Source organism: Stegodyphus dumicola, chromosome 3 (assembly GCF_044657685.1).
Source record: "Stegodyphus dumicola isolate Sdum_Otavi_A_Nest chromosome 3, ASM4465768v1".
Taxonomy (NCBI): domain Eukaryota; kingdom Metazoa; phylum Arthropoda; class Arachnida; order Araneae; family Eresidae; genus Stegodyphus; species Stegodyphus dumicola.
The window spans coordinates 80,815,468-80,842,246 of record NC_140770.1 but is presented as its reverse complement, the minus strand read 5'-3'; the positions used below and the strand labels follow the sequence as shown (position 1 = coordinate 80,842,246).

Here is a 26,779-nt window from a genome sequence, read left to right as displayed (position 1 = left end):
TTGGCCATACGTGTGTCGCCGCAGTGCCGTTGTGATTTTCTAATGCTTTATTGTTTCTGCTGTTCAATTTGTGCAGGGAAAACTAAGTTTTGCCATTCGAAAATTCCGAAATCTTTGCTTTGTAATCGTAACGAACAGAGCTCTGTCGTTTTAAATCATCACAGCTTCGAGGGAATATCTTCAAATAACAGTATCTTAAGTTTCATTTCGATTGCTTGAGCGGATTTCACGATCACCCTGTACTTCTTATGTTATCGGTAAGGCTTCTGAAAAACTACTAGCATTCATAGAATGCTAAAAATTTCCGAGTTTTTAAAAGCCGAAAGCTATATGTAGTTTGAAAATGTTAAGAATACTGGAGCTCCTAATTCCAGCATATTGTTCCGGGTTTGTATTTGTTTAGCTATCTTTAGTAGAATTTGTAATTAAAATTGTTTTATATTCTCGTGCATGCAATGCAGCACGAGATTTATTTAAAGAGAAAACTACGCCGGAAATATTAAAATACAGGGGCACGCATATTTAACATTTTAATAAATAGGTATCTCGTAACTGTACTCTTTTGCTATCCAGAAAAATCAAGAAAATACCAGAATGTTCTCGTGCAGGATTGAAAAGCTTATAAAAGCCGAAGAAAAACATCTCAATTCAGTTGTTAATTTAGTGCTGTTATTGAATGTAGCGAATTCTCTGTGACATCGGATTAGCTTTATAAGTGTTTTGAATTGAGTTCTATTCAACGTTTTAGTAGTTTAAATATAACTACTGTGAGATACTACGATATTGTGCGAATATCTCTGGGGAAATTTCAGCATTTTGTTTTAGTTGTTGTGGTAAGAATAAATTTTATTCATTATTCATCCGACTTGTGCAATTAATTTATTACGAACCCGTACGCTCGCAACAATAGTACAAGGTACAGCTGCATTGAGATTATAAATTAAATCACGCGGCGATGTTAAAAGGTCATGCAAAAGGCATTCTGAAATATATTTCATAATACATATGTTTTCCTTAAACCTGCTGCATACGACATGCATCAACAAAATGAGAATTTAAATTATACACCTCAAAAATGTTTTTAAAGTATTTGAAGTTGAAAAGAGTGAAGACATAAAAGCTATGGTATTATAATCTTTAAGTCTCCAAAATCTTCAGTTAGAATGAAAAGATCTTTATGAATAGATTTCCAGCTGAGAATTTGATCAGCATTTAGGATTTGCCAAAATCTGATGTTAGAATTTTCTGCTTAAATATCTTTTAAGCAAAAGGAATCATTTGCATTATATCGTCGAAAGGTTAAGTCAGCAGGAAACCGCAGTTGTTATTGTCATAATAAGCATAAGGATTTAGCACAAAGGAGCATTTTTAAATATAAACCGATGCAAAATAATGTTAAATGGGAGTATTTTATTTTAATATGTAAACTATTGATAGTGAAAAGAGTTATAAAATCATTTTAACAATTGACTATAAAAGCAGCAACAAAAATTCATTTTAATGTTTAGAAAGTCTATTCAGTCATGTCCGACATTTATTACCAGTCGCTATCTTTATTAAATGTCCAGCGTAAAAGAATAATATACTTCCTTCAAACTAAACTACTGTGTGTTTGATCATATATGCAGCATTTTTGAAAATAAATAAATTAATTAATAAAATAATATAAAGCCTGTTAAATTTCGCTTCCCAGTTGTTATACAGATTGCGAACACTAGTTTTATAATTAGCGTTTAAAAATATGTAACGGAATAATTATTGAGTCAGGCCGAACACATACTTGTGTAAATAACATAGGCAACATCGTAAATTTTGGGAGATACCAAAATTTAAAAAAAAAAAAAAAATTCACAAGTATAGTCATATGGCTCTAACTGTACAGTTACGTACCAGTTTTAATGAAGCATACTCTGGGTTCCGAAGATCTCCCACACCTCTTCATCTACCACCAAATATACTTTCGCTTCGCTAGTATTTTAAGCGCCTACCATGCAGTATTGCTACTGTGCATTTACAAATATCTGTGTCTTCTCTGACATTCGGCGTCTGCCTCTCAGTATGGCACTAAGCATCGCTAACCACGATAATAACGGCGGAATATATTCTGTCATTTGTATCCAAGCTACAAACGGCCAAGCGGTTAAAGTGCTGAATACACGTGGTTAACTGGAGTTAGAAATGCGCTGGCGAGCGAAGTGATTGCAAGGCAGCTTTCGTAGTTTCCTAATGCGCAAAACGTATGGCTTTTTAGTCAACATTATGCCTAGTTTTCTAGAAACTCTTGCGTGTGTTTTGCCATATTGATTTAAATTAATAATAAATAAAAAATTAAAACACTAAATTAAAAATGTTGTATTAAAAAATTATTTTATAAATCTCCAGGAATCAAAGCGAATACATACTGATCAATAGAAAAACCGCTGCATATTGAACTTCTCTACGCTCCTTTTTAAACTCACATTCGCATAAGATTGATTCTGTTAAGTGTCAGAATATTCTATTTGCACGTGCACCTACCAAATTTTTCGTAATTCATTCAATTAACGTACTATGGGTGATGGCTTTGTTATTGTAACACTTCAATAAAATGGGTTTGACCAAAGGTTTCCTATCCGCAATTCCTTATACCCATGAAACTTGGTCTTAGAGTTCTTTATCCGAATAGGCTTTCAGAGGGACAGAATTTCTTTATCTTAAAGTTGACAAAAACAGTTCTCAAATACCACTTGAGAATACTACGTCATTGATAGGAGGTAGAAATGCGACTTACGTATCCTATCTTTAAAGGTTTCCACAATTAAAGTTTTTTCTTTGGAACAACATTATGTTCATACACAGTTATAGTAAAAATTCATGAAAAACTTCTAAACATTATTAAAAGTCTTCGAGTGGAAAAAAGTGGTAACTGTAAGCTGAAGAAAAAGCAAGGAAAGCATTGGTCGTGCTTTATAATCATGAGGAAGCAGATTGACTAAACATACAAATGGTAAACTTGTTGCTGTCTAGAAAGGTAAATTTTGAAATTTCGTCATTTGAAGAAGCACTTCAATTTCTTATGAGTTTAACTTTGTAACATGTCGGAATTCCAAACTAAAAGGATAAAACGCCTGGAGGAAAAGGATAAATTGTTGATAGATACCCTCGATCTTCCTGCTAATTGCAGATAGAAGAAATCTACATTTAAGTGTAGTTTTCCTCTGGCTGCAATTATCCAAATAGCATCGAGCAATCTACTTAAACAAGGAATTATAATTAATGAAGAAATATTAAAAAATACAAATGTCTCAAGGAAGCACGAAAAAGACAGAAAATCGAGAAACACTGAAATTGCTTTCCTAGAATGTTTCCAAGTTATAAAGGTTGTAAGGATTATGCTAATTTTATTAACAGCTAAATTTTAAGTTAATTTCCTGTTAAATCCTTAACTTCAACTTACTACTTCTGGCCAGAACGTAGTTTTGGAATCACGTCTGAATACATAATGAGGAAGAGCAGTATTTAACCGCGAAGTTCTACTTGCTGAGTTAGAGAGAATCAGAGTTTCTGATTAGCACGCGTTCGCCTTTTGGGCTACTCTCACTCAAAACTGTTATTACGCTCGGCCGTACTCAGGCCCTTGATAGCTTCGCAGTCAGTTAGCGTTAAAGGGCCAACTCGGTTAGAATTTCGATAACTTCGGCTATATCTCTTAGTTTAGATTAGTTTTAGTTTACTTCTTAGCCTCTTAAGTTCAAGACCAAGTGTCGGCTTTTATTGTACACTTCAAGACGGTAAGTCTGTTAAATCTTATTTGAATAATAAAGGGTTATTTACACTTCCATCTTATTGTTTCTTGGCACACGAACTCAAGCGATTATTCGCTTGGATCTGGGTCATAATCCCGAAAGCCGAAATCTCTACAAGCCGGAATCAGTCGGAATCCCGACTGTTTAAAACCCCGACAGGGCCGAAATCCCGACAACCCAAAGTCCCGACACGGTCGAAATCCCGACAGGGTCAAAATCCCGACAGGGTCAGAATCCCGAGTGTCCAGAATCCCGACAGGGTCGAAATCCCGACAGGGTCGAAATCCCGACTGTCCAAAATCCCGACAAGTTAATATCTAAATACCAACACTCAATTTAGCTTAAAAAAATACAATTTTTAACTAACTATTACTTAGTGTTTTATTAGTGTTTATTAGTGTTTTACTTTGGATTTTTGTAAATTAGCTGCTGTCAAAGATTTTATTGCCGCATTTTTTTTCGCAAACGCTTTGGAAAGGATGATCAGAGGAAAGAAATACTATTTAGGCTAGGCTTTGCTAATATTGCATGCTTCGTTTGCTATATTCTGAATTTGTATAAAAAGCTACTCGTCAGCTCGCAAGTTGCAGAGTTTTATTCTTTTTAGCTCATCATTTTGTATAAGAATTAGGATGATGTGTTAATAAATACTTTTACATAAACATTTAACTGCGTTTGGATACTTTTAGCTGAGACGTCTACGGCACAAAAAGGGGTCAGATAGTCTTCTGTGGATACGCTGATGACTTGGGACTTTTAAGATCAATATCGTAACCGTATAACTTTAATAACTGGATAGGATGAAAAGTAATTTACCATTTCCTATATTCCTCGAATTTAAGCTTGTTATTATGATTAATTTCCTTAGATGAAGAACCCACATCATGGCCTTCATTTCGAAATGCTCCAGTGATCTTTCAGGCAAAAGGTTGCTACATTCAAACCATCAGCAGAACATGAGTTGTTATAGCATACCACTGTTTCCATATGCAGCAGGTTATATGCAACTTTAGTGACAACTCTGAAGGACATTAAAAGTTTCACAGAAGTATCTCTTTTGTGGCAGTATAAATAAATAATTGCCATTATTAAAATTTAAACGCTCGTATCAAACGCCAGTTTATAACTTAAAAAATTATTAATACTTGTTTTTATGTTCACTGAGGTGATAGAACTGAAATTCCATAGTCTTTATTCCCATTTTCATTGTATAAGCAAGAACAAGATGCTGTTTTTTATGATTGATTTTAAAATATTCAGGACTGTGAACGAAATACGCTAGTAGTGCTATATTTCTGTTAAATGTATTAACCCATAATCCAGTTTCTTTAGCCATTCCTGGAAATTATATCAAACAATAGCAAAACTTGCAAGTTTTATTTTAATTAAAATGTTAAAGTGACGCTTTTTCTGTCCTTCAGTTTTCTGCAAAAAATGTAAGTTTTAAACATTAAAAGAAGCTATAAATTGAAATAGTGTGTGGCAAACCAACCAAAAACGCTGTTTGCTTTTGTGAACCTCCTACCTATAACCCAGGCTATATTAGTCGAGTGTTTTAAGGTATGTGTTAATGATAATACTTCGAAATTCTTCGGGTTTGGAGTCGGATTGATCTTCTTATCGTGTTGTTCATATTTAAAGGTTTTGTATTCAAAATCGAAGAAGAAGCTACAAATAAGTTTGAAAAAATTTTAATTGCACTCACATGCCGTAGTTTAAATCAACTTAATTTTACTCTCGTTTTTACGCAATAAAGTTTTAAAGTTAAAATGAGAGTACGTTAAGTATCTTTAGCATGGGAAGTGTGAATTAGTAGCAAGTTGAGAGTCAATAAGATTTAATCGTAAGTAGAATATTACAATGTGTTACTGAATTTCGTATTTACGTTGTTATGTGTGTTCATATGTTTGTTCTATGTTAACTTGCTATTAATTAAAAAAAGACATCGTTTAAGTTGGTTATTTGAATAGATTATGTTGGTTATTTGAACAGCATTTGATGGCAAAGTCTACGAAGGCTACATGTTTAAGAGTTAGGAGACTTCCATGGAGGATTTTCCAAGGAAACCTGGATCTTATTCCGGCTCCATATGAGAAAATAAATTGGAACCAACTGTACAGCCAGCCTATTTGCAGGCCTCTCACACGATACCAATTACCAGTATTCAGCAATCAGCTCAACTACAATCGAGGTAACTGAAACAAGAGTTCTTAAATTTCTTGTAGCTCTCGATATAGTTAAAGCATAAAATACTAAAATATAATAAATGCACTAAAACGTTTAGACTTAAAATCTTAAAATAATTTATACGTTTAGACTTAAAATAATTTATTAACTTATAAAATACGTAAAAATGCTAATTTTAGAAACCAGGAAATCAGTGCTTTTAGAAAAAATAATGCTATTCACCTTAACTACTCTCTACTACAAAGCAATGCAATATAAATATAATTAAAACAAATATAGAATATACAGCAGCAAATCATTTTAAATCTGTCCGTTTCACAAACAATACCTACTTAGAAAACAATTTAAGGAGAGTTATTCAAATTATGCTTCCCATAAAAATGTTACATATGTTTAATTTTTACATTTATTTGTTTTCATAATTTATTGCAATAAGGAAATATAATTTGTTCTAATTTTAAATATTTATGATTGCACTTACAGTGATGAAAGCCTGAATTTACAGCAATCATTAACAATATGAAAAAATTATATTTTTACAAACTCAAGCATTAAAGATGCTACTATAGGAGATCAATAAGGAAATTAAGCATCATATGTAAAAGAACAATGAAGAATAGGATCATTTATTCACGATAAAATGCTTCTAATGCTACTTCGAAACAAAGAACAGCGGCGAAAAGTAAGAAGTAGTTTAGGAAAACGAAAGATGAAGCTTCTTTTTATGGAGAATTTCCATTTTTTATTTCCAGAATTAAGAACCATTTTTTTGGCAGTAAAAAGTGTTAACTTTTTCCTACAAAACATTTTAAAACGAAAATTTATCTTTCACTCCTTTTTTTTGAATGATTTATGATTACTACTAAATTTATGATTCTTCTACCAAAGCACATTCGCATATAAACTTCAGAATTCAGAAAAACAGATAATAACTAAAACTGAAATTTTTCTATGGAATGAATAATTTATCTTCCGGTATTCCACGGTCTACTAATTCTAACTATTCTAATATTTCAAAGAACTTGAGAACAATATCATTTGTATTATTGGTCATTTTGATTAAGCTAATTATGTGTGTTTTTTAGTAAACTTTTCTAAAGGAGTCGTGAAGTCACAAAGTAAGTATTTAAATGAATGGTTAACTCTATATTTCTTTGGAATTTTAATAAAAGTTATCATTTCGTTTTCCGAATAAAAGTGAGTGGTAATCTTTTTCAAGAAGAAAATATTTTTACTAGATTTGCAGTTTTACTACTGTTTATTGGATTTAGAATTTTATTGGCGTCTGAACGTTGCAACAATTGGTATTCTAAACATTGACATGTTTAAAATATGTTCATACACATAACATTAATATGTTTAAACACTTAATGGACTTGCAAGAAGGCATATTTATACATATGTAAATTTAAACGCTTATGGGGACAACCCTATATGAGGGAGGATTGGATTCGTCTAGAATTCATTGATCCCTTTTCCTCAGAACGAACAGTTTCTAAATAACCTTCTTCCTTTCACAATAACGAAACTTTTCATTAATAATTTTATTCTTTTAAAAACTGCAAAAGTATTCGGTTTATTGCATTTCTAATTTTCAAAAACGTAAGTAAGTTTTAATAAATTTGCATGTGAATTTTAATCAAATAAATATATTAGCTATGCCATATAATCTTAGTTTCATCGAATTTGCCACGAACTGTAGTTCTTCTCTTGTAATTCCGATTATTATAGTTATGTAGAATAATGAAACTAACATGATAACAATATTTCAACCAAAATTAGGTATTTTTGTAAATTGTCACTTTTTTCTAGAAATAAATACAGTTGATGATATTCCTCATGAAAAATCATTGGAGGTTTAGAAGTGGCCTATCATTTACAGCCGTCTTCTAATGATGACAATGCGACATTGGGCATTTCATGTTTGTTTCTAAATATCCCGATACTGCAATTAAATTAATCGAAGTTTGTCTTTTTTATTTGCTGGACGAGCACCGAACTAGAAGAATGTAAGCAAATATTGCATTCCTATGCATGTGCTGTTGTGGTATATACACTGACTACCAATAAGTATTTGGACACCTATGTAAATGACGATATCTGCAGTCCCAAGGTACGCCACGGACTCCGCCGGTATATATCGTGTAGGAAACAGCATCGGCTTTAGTCGCATGCAAGATGCCTCGCAGTTCGAAGCTCTCTGATTTCGAGAAAGGTATAATTATCGGGTATCACAAATGTGGCCGATCCTTAAGGGACATATCTAGCGATCTGAAGTACTCAATATCGACAGTGGCATATGTGATTTTAAAATGAAGGTGAGGGGTGATTGTCGGAATGTGCCCCGAGTCGGCAGACCAACGAAACTGGGGGATGGAGACCGACGAGTGCTGTTCAAAGAAATTCGGAAGAACCGCACCCAACCGATGGTCCTCATCCGTGAGGAGTTTCAACAGGCATCCGGGAGTATTGTTTCGATGAATACCATCCGTAAGGAAGCACATCTGCTTGGTTTTCATGGTCGTGCTGCTGCCCATAAGCCTTTGATCAGAAAGTCCAACCACGCTGCTCGGTTAATGTGGTGCAAAGCACATCGAAATTGGACCGTAGATCAGTGGAAACGGGTTCTTTGGAGTCATCCTTTACCGTTCGGATGGCAGAGTCTGGGTCTGGCGTCTACCTGGAGAACGTCTCCTGCCAGAATGCATTGTGCCAAGTTCGGCGAAGGTGGAATTATGGTCTGGGGGTGTTTCTCCTGATATGGGCTGGGACCCTTGGTCCCCATTCATGGTAAGCTCAACTCCGATGCCTACTGCACTATTTTGGATGACAATGTGCTTCCTACGTTGTGGCAGTTTTACGGGTTGGACCCCTGTTACTTTCAGGACGGCAATGCCAGTTGTCATGTTTCGAAGTTAACCAAGGCTTGGTATGGTGCCAATGGAGTTCATCGAATGGACTAGTCTGCCCAGAGTCCAGACCTGAACCCTATCGAAAACCTCTGGGACGAGTTGCATTCCCGAATTCAGGGGTGCACTACCCGTGCAAAGTCGGTGAAGGAACTTCTATGTCTTCTCCAAGCCGAGTGGAAGAAAATACCACTAGCTGTCATACAAAGACTTGTGGAAAGTATGCCCCGGAGGGTCCACGCTGTACATACCTCTCATGGAGGCTCTACCAACTATTGATTTTGAATTAAGTTAGTTTTTTTTTCTATCACAGGTGTCCAAATACTTATTGGTAGTCAGTGTAGTTAGTCAATGGAAAATCTGTGTTTCGAATTTCGGCAAAAGCACATTTGATTTCCATACTTGCTGTTTTGAAAACATTAGTTACCTATACCGAACCGTATGGCCTACCTACCTCTACCGATCTAACAGTCTAGTGGACGATGACACGCCACCACCTATATTTGGCCAGTTACATCCCAGGCGTCTTTTACGTAGAGTATTGTAAGAAATGAAACGTTTTCCATTGTTTTCATTGTCGTCATGTAAGTGACTAGTATGTTTAGCCAGCAGCTGGAAGATAACTGGCTCGATTCATGTGGAAAGTACATTTGATTTTCCAAGTTTCCTGTACCGGCAACTTCGCCACTACAACTTAACTTGCCATAAATGATATGAAAAATTGTACGAAAGGTATAAGAGAAAAACAAAGTTCACTTCAATTGTTTACAAACAAGGACTGTTTAGCTCAATGTTCTTAGATATGCGGGTGAAGAAACGGAAAAAACATTTCTAGAAATGAAAGTTTAATAAATTAAATTAAAAAATGTCTTAATTTACTATAATACCTCATCTTATTATACTTACTATATCTTAATTTACTATATTACTATACCTTATTTTACTATATTATTATACCTTATTTTACTATATTACTATACCTTATTTTACTATAATTCGAAAATATCTTAGTTTACTGTAATATGGTATAGGTTCATCAATTTTGATGACGATGATGCACTTCATTTTACAGATAGTCAGTTCTGCAGATTATTCTATATTTCGGATTGATGACAAAATGAGCAAATAAATACCTGCGTGGAAACACAGAAAATCACGTGTTGTTCTAAACAGATGTTTCCCAATTAGTGGATAACGTACCACACGAAGCTATTATTGATCAGAATCTTCTCTTTTCCCCCAGGATTTATTGGTTGGCATAAACGTGTATCTGAAAGTGCTATTAAATAGCAGTTTACGGCAACGGGGGGCAACTGACTGGATGTGACCTTTAAACAATACAGGAAACTAAACTCTGATTATTTTGTGACAGATACATTACATAACAGTAAATTTACCATATTTAGGGAATCTAATACTGGACACTTTATGAAAAATAGTGTAGGAAGTCTTAAGAAAGCTTTAAGGCTTTTAAATTAATCTGACAGAAAAGAAGTTGTTACGAAGAAACAAAAGCAAATGAAACTGCAAAGAGTAAGATTAATGAAAATGATCAAGAACGAAAACGTAAACTGCGTTCTTCGATAGGGCAGTTGTGAATAAGTTGATGACAATTACCTATTTAAAATCTTAAACGTACATGATTTTATTCCAACGTAGCTACATCCCAGTAAATATTAAAATTTCGTGTTCTGTCCTCCCGTCTATAAAATAATTATTTCTCTTTCAGTTTCTATAGCCATTTATTTAAAAATTCCAGAGTTTTTCTATCCAGGACACAGCTCTTAATATAATCGGAGATCTAAAGATGGACATCAGGCAATCCTACATACCAGGCACAATTATTAAATTGTGTTCTTTAAGTAATTTTATAGAATTATATAACTGAACTGTATATTAAATGGTTATTAGGAGTTTGTGTCATGGAAAATGTACACTTGTTTATTCCTCCTTTTTTCGTTTATATAAAATCAATGTAAGCCATTAAGTGGATGTATCTCATTTTTAGAAATAAAAAAGTAGAGTACCTATATCAAGGTTACTTCTTTTCACAGACACATCTCTTCATGAATTTAACTACTAAATGAACAATTGTTTTCACATCGTTATATGTTTCAGTAAAATACAACAAGGATTCGTCGCGCTGTGTAAGACATTTCGATTCTAAGCAATACCTTGTTTACTGAAAGAAAGCTTATATATCGACATAATAAATATTAAATAATACGTTGAAATTTAGCTGTAAGTAACAGCACTAAGGACTTATAGAAGATTCCTTGTAAATATGAAACATGTGAGTCAAGTATTCAGTAGCTACGTACATTTATAAAGATTTAAATGACAAACTCAGGTTTACTTTCCATGGTCTCTAAAAAGGTATGTACGAAATACGACGAGACGTTTCAACCCTTCAAAGAATTTTCTTTCCGAAAATGATATATTATTATAGTTTTCTCCTTCCAGCAGCAAAATGAACGTCCCATTTATAAGGTATCCACAAAATGTAACACGTGCGTGTATCTAAAAGCTTTTGGACATTTCCGGTGGAAAAGTGAAGTTTTATCCATGGGCCACAACTACGCTTATAATGACAGCTGAAAAAATGACTTTATATGTGAATGATATATATAAATTATGATACAGTTTTATATATAGATATATATTATTTCTATGACAACTGCGCTGCTTGTGGCCAGATATGTTATTACTATTTTCATACATAATAAAACTACTTATTAACTAAGATTCATTATATAAGAAATTCTTAAATTCATTATATAAGAAATTCTTAAATTCATTATATAAGTGTTCGGAAGCATGTTATAAACTACCTTTCATGTAAAATTTAAATTTATTAAATAGTTTGTCGACTTCTGCAGGCAACTACATAATCACAGAAGCACTCTTTTTTGCCACCATATGTGGGACAATTTACTAACAATTAAGATTAATTTAAGCAATACCTTTTCTTCCCGTTAATTCACGTCATACCTATTTGTTCAGATTGAAAGGTTGTGCAATTTTAGTTTCAAAACTAGGAAAATTTAATTGCAACTAAAGAGCTACCTTGCCATTTATAAAAGCTACAGTGTCCATCTGTTTGGAATAGTCCGTACTTACCGAAGGCAGTATAGATTTCTGCTGGCGCTGGAAGCTGGTAAATTCCTACTTTATAGATTCAAGGGTACCAAATTATTTTCTGTAGAAGAAATGATTTTGATAATTTTAAACCTCAATGTAGGTTAATTACGCCTTGTAATCAGCTACCATTTGGGAACGTGTGACAATCGGCAATCATCTGCAAATATACATTTTTCCCCCCAAGACTAACATTTTATGAAATGTATTATTGCCTGTTACCCTAAGTATGAACTTCCCACTCTAGTCTCATCAACCAAAAACAGATTTAAAGCACTGTGACTGTTGTGCTTCTTACCAGATTACATCCAAATATATAACAGCTACACAAGAATCATCAGGCTCATCCATCTTACTAATGTAAGCATCCAAATTTATTTAATTTTTAATTAATAAAAGGTAAATGCTATCCGAACTCAAATATCTTTGAATAATTTAAAAGAATTATAAATGTCCTCCTATTAACGTAAGTATTTAATACCAATATACGAGTAAAATTAGATGATAAGCATACTAGTAAAACATATGCTAGAACAATTGATTTCGAAAGGGAGAAGTGTAATGTGGTCTGCAGAACATTCTAATTTATAAAAGTGTCCCCACTTGAATAATGTAAGAGAAATTTTGGCTTAAAGAGTTGTAAGTTGCTGCTAAGTAATCGATCTTTTAGTTTGAAATGGACACACAGGATGGACGTGTTTCAAATATAGTGTTACATATATTATCAAGTAAGCACAGCTTATTAGAATGTTCAGGTTGCGATAGAATATCAAAATATTGCAAAAGGAACAACTGCTCACGCCTCAGATAAACTGTTGGTTCGTTAGAGTCAACATACAAGCTCTGGACAGGGAAAGTCCTGAAAGCTCCTGAACAAATCCGCAGAGCTTGATGGTGAACAGGATCTAGTTTTATCAATACTAATGACCGAGCGGATCCGTAAACAACTGAGCCATAGTCCAGTCTAGAACGGACAAGCACTCTGTAAATGCGAAGCATAGAACAACGCTTTGCACCCCAGGAGGTGTTCGCCAACACTTTTAAAATATTAGTATTTTTAAACACTTCTTTCTTAGGTTTAAAACATGAGAAAAGAAAGACAAATTTCGATCGAACGTCACTCCTAAAAATTTTACTTCAGGCACAACTGGAATAAATGTACCATTCAGATATACCTCAGGCTCAGGATGGAGACTTCGCTTCCTACAAAAGTGCACGCACAAAGTTTTCTGTTTCGAAATCTAAATCTCTGTTTGTCTGACCATTCTTGAATCTTATTCAGAGCCCTCTGGAATTGCCTCTCTATTTGTCTCATGTCTGCCCCTGGACAGCTAATCTGTAAAGCATAACATATAGAGATCCCAAGATGATGAGAGGAAGTTCTTTTAATACAGAGTTTATTTTTAAATGAACAGGGTTACACTAAGCACACAGCCTTGAGGCACACCCTCTCCCTATTTGTAAACTTCTGACAAAACAGACCCAATTGTTACTTGAAATGTTCTAGTTTCCAAAAAATTCTGAATAAAAAATTGTAGGTTGCCACTCAAGTCACTCTAGTGAAGATCCCGAAGTATACCGTATCTCCATGCCTTATAATAAGCTTTCTCAATGTCAAAACATACCGAGACAAGGTGACTTCTTCTTACAAAAGCTTTTCGAATGAATGTCTTTAAGAGGAGCATATGATCCACGGTATTTTTCCCCTTTCGAAAACCGCTTTGATAAGGCGATATAATATTATTCTTTTCCAAGAAGTAGACTAGGCGGCTGTTCACCATTTTTTCAAACAACTTGCATACGCAACTCGTAAGGGCAACTGGCCGATAGTTGGAGGGATTTCTTGGATCTTTCCCTGGCTTAGGAATTACAACAGTTCTCCTCCATGCAGTGGGAAAAGTACGCTCCTTCCACACTCTATTGTGAAGTGTGAGAAGTGATGTCCTGGAAATATTTTCTAAACTTTATACTAAAGAGATAGAAGAAAGGCAGAGAAATGGCTCTCGCAAATGCTTTAATAGTAATAAATATTATAGAATGATGAGGTAGATATATGAATTCTTTGCCTATTCATATATAAAACACGGAACTTAATCTTAGAAAATCAAAATAAAAAAGGAAATGAAATCAATAAGTCATAATATTGTTACCGATTTTGTATTTAGTTAGACATTTTTAGTAGAATTATAATTAAAATTGCTTATTTCCCTTTTTTTTTTCCATACACGCAATGCAGCGTGTGACAAATTTGAAGAGAAAGTTACGACGCAAAAGCAAAATTTCCAGCGCAACTTGCATTTAACATTGAATAAAAGTTTAACTCTGTAATTCATATTTAATTTGAATAAATGTAATTTACTGCTATATTGGTCGAAACCGTAATCCTACTCTTTTTGCTTTCCATAAATTGCTAGAACTGTCCCGCGCGACCAATTTAAAAAAGCTATAAAAGCGTTAGCTTTCTCTGCGCTTTGGATTGCGTTCTATATAAAGTTTTAGTAGTTTAAAATATAGCTACTAATTATATTGCGTGATATTGTGATATTGTATGAAAATCATTGAGGAAAAATCCAGCATTTTGATATATTTATCTAATACGAATTCGTAAGCACGCAACAATACTATTTACAAGTCTCTACCGAAATATTAGACATTCAGTAATTTTCCCTTTCCATCAGTTAGTCTTAATAGTTAGTTGTTTTAATTGCCGATATAACGTATTCCATTGTACATAAATAAAAAACAGATACTGTGTTGCAAAAAACTGTACAATGTTCTTAATTCGTCATTGATTGTTTTCAGTTGCATGTTATGAGTTACAGAATGGACAGAAAGTCCGTTTGCACTGTATTATTATATAACATGAAACTGCATTATCTAGCTTTATGAAAGAAAAATGTTTCTTTTAAATCCAATGGCGGGCACAAGTCATCATAGACGTTGGCCTCTACTAAGGCCAAAAGCGGTGGTCGTTTTATTATTATGGAGTGACCTAATAGGCGGGCCACTATTGCCTCCTAAGAAGGAGCAGACAGTTACAACCATGCTTTCTCCGGGATTTGAACCCGGACTCTTTGGTATCGTAGTCGGCTTCCCTAACCACTATACTTTCTGGGCGGCAAGAAAGAAAAATGTAAGAGGAAGCTTCTAACAGTGCACTATAAACATGGAAGTATTTACATATATGCTTTGAACTTATAAGAAGCAAGCAGTGTCAGATAAAGTCAATTGTAAAGATAATCTTGCTCACCCTGTATTTTACCAAATAGAAACAATGACTGTAGTAGATACATCGAAACAGAATCTATTTCGGAAAAGCTGTTTCAAGTTATTATGCAGATAAATGCTGCTTAAATATATTAAAACCAACACAATTTTAAATAAGAAACAAAATGTAAAATTCTCTTTCACTTGCAATTTTCATCTGCGATATTCTACAGTTTAAATTAGATATTTAAGCAGCTAGATAACAAAGAAATGTTATTTAATTATTTTATTTATGCAAAGTTTTTAAAAATCAAATTTAGGGTCTGGTTTAGATTTTTAGAATTTTTTTAGAATATAAACATCTTTGATTGAATGAAAGTTCTTTTTATTTGTGGTCTTAGATGGACTCTTTTCCTCAAATCGTATTTCAGATACTCTAACACATCCGAAAGAAAATATTTACCTGTCTTATAGCAATTTAAGTCAATCTTAACTGTTAAGTAACTCACTGTAGAAAACTCATATTGCACTTTAAATCTGTCACCTGAATTTAAGTCTGGGCAAATATGTACTATAATGCTCCTTTTAGTTTTTAAAAAGAAATACGTACATTCGAAAGTTCTCACTCGATCTTTCGTAATGCTCGAAAAAGGAAATTGCTCAGCATCTCTTGATAGGCAATTTAAAGTAACATCTGCACCAGACATGAATCTAACAAATGCATTCAGTTCTGCACCTAACTCATAAAATCTAAGTATCCAATCTTTTACAAATCCGTTCGTGCCTTTAGGAATCGCATATGTACAAACATCATACAAACAAACACAAACATCCATTTCAGAAATTTCCTTCCGAAATAGCTGGCAGGCAATCTCTTCTGGATTATATAGCAGATGTCGATTTTTACTGCTGCTAACTGCTCAATATCTGTGCCCCGTTTTTCTTTTTCTTTTTGGATTTTGAAAGCTTCTGAAATGACTTTGTATATTTTACGTATACATCCGTCTAAAACTGAGGGATAAACTAAAAAGTGTGCTTTATTTATATACTATGTATTATATATAGCAGTGTGAAATCTAACCGATGAAAATCTATATTTAAAAAAAAAAATTACGGGAAGCAAACTGAATTTGCATAGCACAACAGCATTACGTACGTGAAACTATGTATTTAAATTTTCTTAAGAATATAACGTTACTCTCATAAAATACTGTTCGTATTCCGTTGAAATAAGTAAATAAGTTTTGTGTTTTAATTTCCAGTTGAAATGCTATACATCTGAAATTACAATGGTGTATAATATAGCGCAGTTAGCAGACATTCGAGCCGGATAACTTCGAATAGATTACAATACTATCAGAGATTCGAAAAAAAAAATAAGTTTGGATTCCTGATTATACCCAGCGCTGTGCATCCTGTGTAGAAAGCAGTTGGAGGTCTTTAAATAAGTAGCTGTAAACTTTGAAGAAGGAAACAAAGCTATTAATTTATGCAGGGAGGAAAGGCAGCAAAATATTCGTAATTTTTTTATAGCGAAATGCCACAAAATTTCGTTTGTAGTGAGACGCCGCACAGTGCCATTTTGAGAGTAATAGCCCTTTTGATTTAACGCTCCTTTGAGCTAAAACAACTACTTAAAGAAAAGATGCTTTGCGAGCAGCACGACTTAATATTAAACATGTTGGAGATACTTACAAGCTTTAAAATGTTATTAAAAGCATATTAAGTATCTTTGTTGCACAACTATTAAAGCACTATAGCAATAAAATTAGGAAGGTAAATTAATATTAGTGTGTGTCTGGATGCATTTCATGACCTCTTCCCTCCCAACTTTTGATAAATATTTAAGATTATAAACTGGGAGATACTAAGAGAGATAAACTTTTGATAAATATTTAAGATTATGAACTCTTTACAAAGAGGAAGTGTAATAATTGTACTTCCTTCCATCACTAAAGGTTAGATTAGCTAAATGTTATATTCAATTACATATATATTACTTCTAAATGTAGCTATTTATAAAACAGCTATTTGTTTTCAATTAATTAATTTATAATTTGTTAGACAGACTTATCCAACTAACTATAAATTTAGTAAACCTAATTGTACATTTTTCGTAATGTATTAGCTAAAATTGTAAATACATTTTTCATTAAAATAACTGAAGTTGTAATGCCACTTTGGAGAAATTACATGCGTTTCTTATACGGAAGAGTATCGTGCAAATGAAGTTCGTTAGTCTTTGCCTAATATATTAGTTTTCTAATTTATACTTAAGTCGACAAAATATAAGCTTTTATTCTTTGATAAAAAGATGACCTTCTTTACTCCACTTTTAAAAGCCCATTCTTTATATTAGAAAGAATAAAATTTGTTATTAAAAACTGAGCAAGATACCACAGCATCTAGTTAGAAAATAATCCTTTCTGTGTTTTAAACACTCGTCAAACTCTCTTTCATTTAGAAGCGTTAATATCACACAAGCCAATATTCAAGGCTTCAAATAATCTAAATTTTGACTACCTTATTCAATTGTCTATTTATGCGTATTTATTTATCTTTATTTTGTGGTAAGTTTAGAAGAGCCAACAAGTGATGCATATATAAGGCATTGTTGATATCAGTAAAGAATTAATAAGGTGATGAATATTTTATTAAATTGACTTTTGAACGAAGTCAAAGAAGCATTTTAGGAAAAAATTTCATGGAATGTGATTATTTAATTGCATAGTTATGGTAACTAAATGGCTTAAAGGCCTATGCAGTCAGCTAATTCAGTTTCAAAAAAGGGCGGAATATACTTTTTTAATGGTTTCGTCACTGAGTTATGTTAAGATCTACTACAAGAAACTTTTCCAGCATTTTTTCGTGTGTAATGTAAAGCAAGCTGCTTTAGCATAGGAATAGTTTGCACTGAAACAATTAATTCTGGCAAAGCATATTAGAACTATCTGCATTTTGAAGGTCATCCTGAGGGCTCTTGTTCCCGTTATGCGTTATTTGGGAGGGGGTGGAAGAAGAAGAAAGCCTTTTAAGTAGCCAATTTAGTTTTAATCAATTAGTACAGTTTGGATCAAAATTGCGGTGCTTTTCAGTTAAAATATCTTGAAAGCTGAAGGCAGACTTAAGTCATAATTCAAAATTCGGAATACTTCTCAGAAACTCTATAGTTAAACAGGCCAAAATAACACACAATATTCTCTACAAAAAATGTGCTATTGGTTCTAAATTCTTATCTGTTAGATAAGATATGAGATATTTGAATTGTTCAGACTAAGATATTTGAAAGTATTATGATCTTAGCAGAATAGCAAAAGGATACTAAGCTTTACTCCCAAATAATTTATGGCTTAAATAAATTTTATTTAATTAAATCGAGGAAAATCTGATAAATTAATTCATGAAAAATCAGTCATGGATACTTCCAGAATGTCATTCTATAAAATTTAATTCAGATCTTTTAAATATTTAAATTATCAACACATCTGTAATAAGACCAAAGGCTTTAACGAGTGCCGATATTTAGAATACTTGATAAACATTATTTTAACAGCTAATGCACAGTGTTATCTTAAACCGTTGATTAATTATCGCCCTTAACTACAGTTTAACTACAGATATAAAAAGAAGTTAAAATCCAATATAAAATGTACTAGGCCACACTTGACGGTTAACAATTACGTTTTAACACTAAATTAAACAATGGCTTTTGGTCTAAATGTATTCCAAGAGCCTATTTACCTGGAAGCATTGAGTTGCTTAGAAAACAGGGTTCTATATTCAAACTTAAACACCTGTTTAGTTTGTATTAGTACTAAATTCGTAAATCAGTGACCAGCGGTATAGCCACTTATCTATGATTGAACTTTCACAACCTCAGCGGAAAAGCGTTACCAGTTAAACACAGCAACGAGCGCTAAGCACATTAATAGTCGTTGTTAAGGTTAAACTAATGTTTTTAAATTGGGCCACATGCCTTTAAATTCATGCAACGTTTTGGTCTGAGTGAATATTGTCACATCGAGCAATGAAAAATAGGATAACGTTCAATTCAAATATAAATATCAATAAAATTTAAGGATAATTATGATACAGATACCGATTTAAGAGAATGATATGCAAGTTAAAATCATTTTTGTCATTAACTCTTAATGAGAAATCTCATATATATCACGTCTGTATTTACAAAAAGGGCAGACTAAATCTGCAACTTTAACTACCATACACAGCAGCTTGAATTTTCAAAGGTAGAATATTTTACAATTATAACAGAAATGTACGGTTTTCACGAATGGATTTGGTTTGGTTTATGTGATTATGGCAAAGCCTCGAGGGCTATTTGCCTAAGGGAATGGATGCCTTTGTAGAGGACGTTCTAAGGAAAACTGGCTCGTATACATGTTACACATGGGAAAAACCATGGAAACGCCCATGCAGCCAGCCCGTTTGCGGCATTCGAATTTCGAACCGAACTACCAGTGTTCAGCGGCTTTACCGCTCGGCTGCTGGGGGGCTGTCACGAATAGGAGACAAGTAATTAAGTAAATAAAGCACGCATCAACTGCCTACCCAATTCAAAACGACAAAACATGTTTCAGAATATGTCCTATATTTCTGTATAATTCGAATTTAAGAAAAGGAAATAAGTGAAATAAGAACTTCCTATCAAATAATCCTTTCACATTAACAATAAAGGTTTAGTTTCTGAGATCGAATGTCATTACTTGTGAATACATATACTATAGAAAATTGAAAGAGCACAAGTTATTTACTCTCTGGTGTCTGTGCTCGTCACAATGTCGCTTTCAAATTAAATTACTACATGGGATGTGAAGTCAAAACTATTAACTGACGAGTTGAAGACATGCTTAAGCTTGATGACTATCAGTGCCTATCCTAGGCCGTCGGCCTCCCACGTCACATTAAAATTGGCCGCCTTTTTTAAAAAAAACCTTATGCTTTAAATTTTTAAATTAATTACTTTAATTATTCACTTCACCGTCCTTAAATATGGCCGCCCACGTGCTGTGCCCCATCTTACTCACCGCTAGAACCGGCTCTGATAACTATTCTGATCTTCACTAGATGGCACATATAAACTAATGATTTCAGAGGTTAATATGAATGTCAGTCGATTCCCTGATACTCAATAAATTAATTAAATCAAATAATCAAACAAGTTAAATTTACAGAAATATTTATTACACATTTATTCAATTTTCAGTCATAGAAAAAAAATTATGAGCTGAACATCGAGATTAGACTTAAATTTATATATTTGTTTATCTCTTGCAAGTTGAAGATTAAGTTTGAGAAAAGTTTGTCGTACTAACAGCTTAGAAAGATCCTTTCTACGTGTGCCCTGACACGTACCATGCATCAAACTTGTGAATAAATTCCAAAAATTCTTGCACGAAGCAAAAACAAGGTTGCATCAATGGAATAAGTATTCTGCTCGATGCCACTGGAGGTCAGAATGGCTCCTCTAAAAAATGTGCCTCCCGATTTAATTCAGGCGAGATTCTTTTTTTATTTTTCTCTTCCTTCTGTATGCAATTTATCTCGCAGTTCGTTTTTCATGTTCTTTCATGGGCGTTGCGCTTATTGTTTTAGAGATTCACTGGAGAACGTGACGACAATGCTTATTGTGATTCCAGATTGCCTTTCTATTCTACTGCTCCCTGCGGTATCAGATGTTCAGTTTTCGGGAGTTAGGACCGTTAAAAAGCATTTGCTTTTCAGGGCAAAACCCATGCGCTGCATTTCGGCTTAAAAGCAAATTGGAATAAAAAGCATTTTATATGCAGCTATGGTTGTCATTCGAAAATCTTTCTAAATTTCAGATCAGATAACTTTAGCATGCAGTACAAGTTCGGATCCAAAAGAACCTCATCTACATAACTATGGCTAAAAGCAGCCCAAAAATGTTTTACCTGCTCGATATATTATTTGAAAGCATTTTTAATGAAAAACAGATGTTTCAAGCTCATTCAGAACATGGTTCAGAAAAGATAGCACAGCTATAAATTTGACATTTCCAGTTTGTTAGAAATGACACTGGTAGATAAGAGCTAAAATTTGAAAACATATCAGGTATTATCATTAAATGTAAGAGCATAAAATCGGGAAAATAAACATATTGCTCTTAATAACAGCCGTGCAGCATCGTAGAGATCATAATTTGAATAAATCGAAGTCAGAAAACTCAAACTTTATCTAATGCAGATGGAAGTATTGAGAATAGATATTGATATTATCAATCATGTTATTAAAAGTTGAAATTGTGCTTCATAAATGAGTATTTTGATGTGGTATATCAAATCTGGCTTTAAAGTCGTTAACTGTATTTGTAAGTACATTTATAATGTTTTATTCAAATAAAAATATGAGGGGGGTGCTAAAGCTTTTTTCCATTAAGATAAGGAATAATAATTTATTTTAAAATTTAGGCCACTTATATCGGATGTTATATGAGAAAAACAATTTCATGATTTCCCGCCGCGAAGAATGATCATGATAGTGAGGTTTTTACCACTAGTTCATACTTAGGCACATGTGCGCTGCATGGAAATGGTATTTCACTTCAAATTTTAACCTAATATCAATCTTCGTATATTCATTCACCTTCTTCCCTATGAATATAGGTGTCACGATTATGTTTAATTTGTCGGGATTTATATCATACAACAAATGTTTGCAACTTTGGAAACATGAAATGCATTCGTCTCATCGGCAATCATACATAAAACTCAATTTTCTATGATCTGAGATCTAAAATTCTATTTTCAAGCAATTATTTTTACTCTAGGAACCTGACATTTGGTTGAAAGCAAACCAGTGCTGCACGCCTCTCTGTAGCGCAGATGTGCACATCTGCGTTATATCAGGGAGCCGTTTTTTCACGTGGCATACAATAGTCAAATGATCGCATTTGAAAATGTTTACTTATTTCATATCCTGGCGGAAGAAACTTTTAGTATTATCGTCAGCTTTTCATTCGAAATATTAATAATAATAATAATAAATTCTGAATCCATTCTTCATAATTTAAGTAACTATAAGGCCAATACCCTTTATTTTGCATTGAAAGGAAGAACAAAGTTCTGTGAGAAATTAGCTTGAGCCTCATTTTAATTTTAAAACTACGGCTTAATAAAAGCGATGTTTTTAGAAGTCAGAATAACAAGGCCATGAAGTTCTGGAATTTTTTCGGGTGTATTCTAAGTAATGTAAGTATTGCTGGGAGGCAACGAATAACAGCTGATAAACTATTTTGCTAGTCAAAATTACTTAAATTAAAAGAATTCAAACGGAATAGAATGAAATGACAAAATTTTGTTTTGTTTATTACTTTACTTTCTATATTTGTTATAGAGCATTTTTAGTTTTGATTTTTTTCGAAATCCGTGAATAAAATATTATGGATTTTGAAAATTCATAACTGATGTTTTGAATTTAGCTCGAAAGCGGAGCATTTGCAGATATTTTTAGAAATAAAGCTCAAAATAGGCGTAGTTTCTGAATAAAAATGCTGCAGGAAAAGAAATAAGTGTGTAGCAAATTTATATCAAAGCAAAGACTAATTTTTTAAAGCAAGTATTTTGTAATATACAGTGTCTGGGCAAAAGACATTTTTATTTAAAAGCTCCAGTTACAGGATGAAAATTACGTTTCTATAAAAGTACAGTTACAGGATGAAAATTACGTTTCTATAAAAGGAAACTCCAGACACTTTTAAACCAATAAACATATAATTTTATGTATAATATTTCACATTTACTTTCTATTCAAGCTCGTTAAAAATGTAAAAATAGATTCAAGTATAGATTAACGTCACAGTAATGTGGCAAAAGACAGAGTGAAGTAAAATATTTAGCTGTTCAAACTGAATATGTTATTCATGTTTGCAAAAGATGTATTTATTCACAGTTTACAAGTAATATTTGGCTTTACTAAGAGAAATTCATTTAAAAGTTTATGTTACGGTTCTTTAGAGCCGTAGTTAATTGCTTAATGTCACCGAGTTTTCGTAAACATAACAAATGTGAGAACATAAAATGAATAGCATTTGTATGTAGTAAGGCTTTTAAAGCTCATTTCTAAAATAGTAATATGAATTCTTATTTACCATTGAGAAAGGTTTCCCTGAACAGATTATGTCCTGAGGATGTAGAATTTAAACCTTGACGTCTTCGGGCTTCTTACATACAGCTTTGGTGACTTTCCTTCTAAGATATCCGAAAAATGTGTATCATTTAACATGCTGAGGATGTTCTATATCAAATTACCCGCAATGTTTCATCACAGAAGCTTTTAAGTTCGATTTTCTAAAATTGTATAAACATTTGTCACTCAAATTCCGCGATAAATGCAATAAATAACACAAATAAACTAATTATACTATTCCTATTTGGCTTCTAGCCATGTTTTTAAGTAAAGTCAATTAATATTATTAAGTTAATGATAAGTAAAGTAAATAAAACGCACACAGAAGAATAAAACTTAGCTGGAATAAACTAACAATTCAAAAATGATAATTCAAAACATCAGTCAATGTTGACAGATGAAAACCATAGCATTGTTGCAGCTGCTAAGAATTAGAATGCTTTTGATTCAGCCGAACCACAAATAACTTTACGTCTCCTTAAGTGCTGTTATTTTTGTCTCTTATTTACGTATTTTTCGCTTGGAAAATAAAAGAAATATAAGAAGAATAGGAGAGAAAAACAAAAGAGTGAGAGCTCAGCAAATTTTAAAAAAAGTCTCGCAACTTTATTGACTTAAACCTTTAATTCTCTCTACACAATTCATTCTATAGAGATTAATAGATTTTCGTCATAGTAGGAATAATGAAAAGAAAAATTCGAACCCTGATTTTTCAAATTGCAGCTGAAGACGACAAAACCGTAAAACAATATTTGATAAAAAAAGAAGAAATATTGGCCACTCGAAATATTTATTGCTATTATGTATCTGTTACAATTTTGTACAGAATCTTTTTAATGTAATAAATATAATAAAAAATTTTCTCACAACCAATTTCACCCTTTACATCTGCCACAAATATTATTCATCACATTGCATTTTCTGCCGGATAATCGTAAATGGGCTTTTAAAAACATTTCAAAAAATTTGAAAATTTTAAAATAAGTATTAATAACAAATTCTCTCAATAGATGACACTCATTTACACTTACAATTAATACAATATTTGAAATTTCAATTGCGGTTTAAGGAAAATTAAGAAATTTTTATTGCAGTAATTTGCAGCTTAATTTTCAGTTGCACTACTTTAAAAACTATTTGGTTGCAAGATGAAGATGCAATTTTCCCAACCAGAACAATCTGTTGTGATTGAGCATTACTTTGCAAAACATTTTACGGGAATGTTTAAGTATTCAAAGACACACTGAACGTAACATAATAAAGATTTCTCGCTTGGTAAGATATTTTCGAGAAAGTAGAAATATTCATGATAAGAAACGATCTACTCTGCCGTTTTTTCCAAGACCGGACAAAATGGATGGAGTCAAGAATAAAATAGACATTGCAATGAACTTTATCATACAGTAGTGCTGAAAAGACATGGAAGAAAGCTAAACAACTTTCTTCTTCCTGTTCGTGTTTTTCAAGAACTGAAAATGATTGGTCAGCTGAAACGATTGCGCTACTGTCAAAGGCTCAGGTCATTTATTAACTCAAATAAAATCGAAAAAAAATGGATTCTGTAATTTTTACGGATAAAGCTTTGTTTAATCAACAACTTAAATTATTCTTAAAAGTGCACGAATAGGAACCCATAAATATCGCATATATTTCACGACAGACTTCTACATTCATTTGAAACTGGTGTCTGGTACACTTTGCAACGCCGAAAGTCAGTGGGCTTATATTTTGATTGTTTAACAGACAGTAGAGGGATTTGTGCACACCTATATCATGCTCGAGTTCTGTGTATTACTTGAAGAAAAAATCGCTTTTACTAGTTTCAGGAAGATGTGTTAAGCGTGTAATAAGAAACTTTCATTTTCCACAGACCTTTATCACCGACCGCCTCATTTCAAAGGAATTGCGCACCCCACAGTCCTCTGATTTTTCACTTTCAAAATTTTTCTATGGTGCCATTTAAAAGCACTTGGTTATGCGAAAAGCAAATCAAATGCTGAGAATGAAATTAAAAATAAGCATTCGGATAATAAAAAAGGTGTTCTCAAATTTAGTATAATGCTCTTGATATAAATGACCATGCTTTCTTATAATCTCAGAAAACATTTTAGATGAAAAGGAATATATTTTTTCGTGATAACAACTACGTTTTAAGAAATTGTAAGCACATTTTTGGTGCGTGTGAAATCATTTATAAGAGCTGTAACCATTACTTTAAACTAAACTGTACCATCTTTACATTTCCAGCCATAATCAATCACCAAGTGTCAAATCATTTTCCTTGCAGTATACACTATGAGGGAAAAATGCGCCGTAAACAAATAAGATTAAGCCAATCAAGATTAATGGAGTTTTAAGTCTATGTCTTTGAGCTAATTTATCATTCGACTTCTTCTCTTAAATAAATTTACATCAGCGAGTTCTGATAGTTCCAATGCCTCATTAATAACGATTTAATACATTTATCAGCAAAACGCTGATGAAACTGGCGTCTAAGCAATGAAAATAAGCAATGGAAACTAAGCAATGAAAAATAATGAACAAAACCTTGACATGTGTTATATATGCAGCATATCCGACACATCTCTCTCCCTAAAAATATAAATGACCGAACATCATATAGACGATTTGTCTTCAAGAATTTAAACCCGTGATAACCTCCGAAAGTCATACAAAACAAAGCTATCCAAACTGCATACTTTTTACTGTCTAAATGTAAAATGAGCTGTGTTAGATACATTCATAATCCTTCACAAGAACCTTATTTTCTCACACAGAAGTAACATTTAAGAATTACAAATCACTGGTATTTTATTTTCATGGTGAATTGCACGTTCAAAAATTTTTAGAAAATATCAATGCGCTGATAATCCCTCGATATGCAAATGAGTTAAGAAACGGCACAATATTTGTGAGCCGACGTTTTAGTTCTCCTTCGTTTGTGACCTCATGACACGTTTTCATTACAATGTATCAAATTTTTCTGTTGTAGGTCATTAATGATTGAAGAAAAGTTTATCATATAAAGGACACAATGTATGAAACAAGCATGAAACCTATATGGCTTTTCGAATGAGATCAAATTTACTAAATCAGACTAGTTTCAACATATTTAATTCGAAGATCTTAACGTTTAAATCGCATATTATATCAATAGGCTGAATTTAGGCACATTTTTTCTCGAAGCGTCATCAGATGGTTATTGTCATCAGAGTTTTATTGAGAATAATATTGATGTAAATGTAAGAATGCTTTGTAAGGAATTTATAAAAGTAACATTAAACGACGATGAAATCTTAACATCAAATTACTTTTCTGCTTTTAAAATGTGCAATTTGAGCATTTTCTGGCATTAATTTCGAAGATAAATGTAATATATTTCAAGAA

General features: G+C 32.8%; 1 protein-coding gene across 3 annotated transcripts in view; it reads left to right on the top strand.

Annotated features, from left to right (window-relative positions):
• Positions 1-26,779, top strand: part of LOC118197561 (uncharacterized) — a 205,911-nt gene that overhangs the window by 134,475 nt on the left and 44,657 nt on the right. For all 3 annotated transcript variants that reach the window (XR_015039991.1, XM_085812350.1, XM_085812351.1), the window contains exon 3: positions 5,778-5,976. Coding sequence is in view for 2 of the 3 variants with exons in the window: in XM_085812350.1 (XP_085668476.1) it covers positions 5,778-5,976 (199 nt within the window). In the remaining variant the exon portion in view is untranslated. The remainder of the gene's footprint in view (positions 1-5,777; positions 5,977-26,779) is intronic.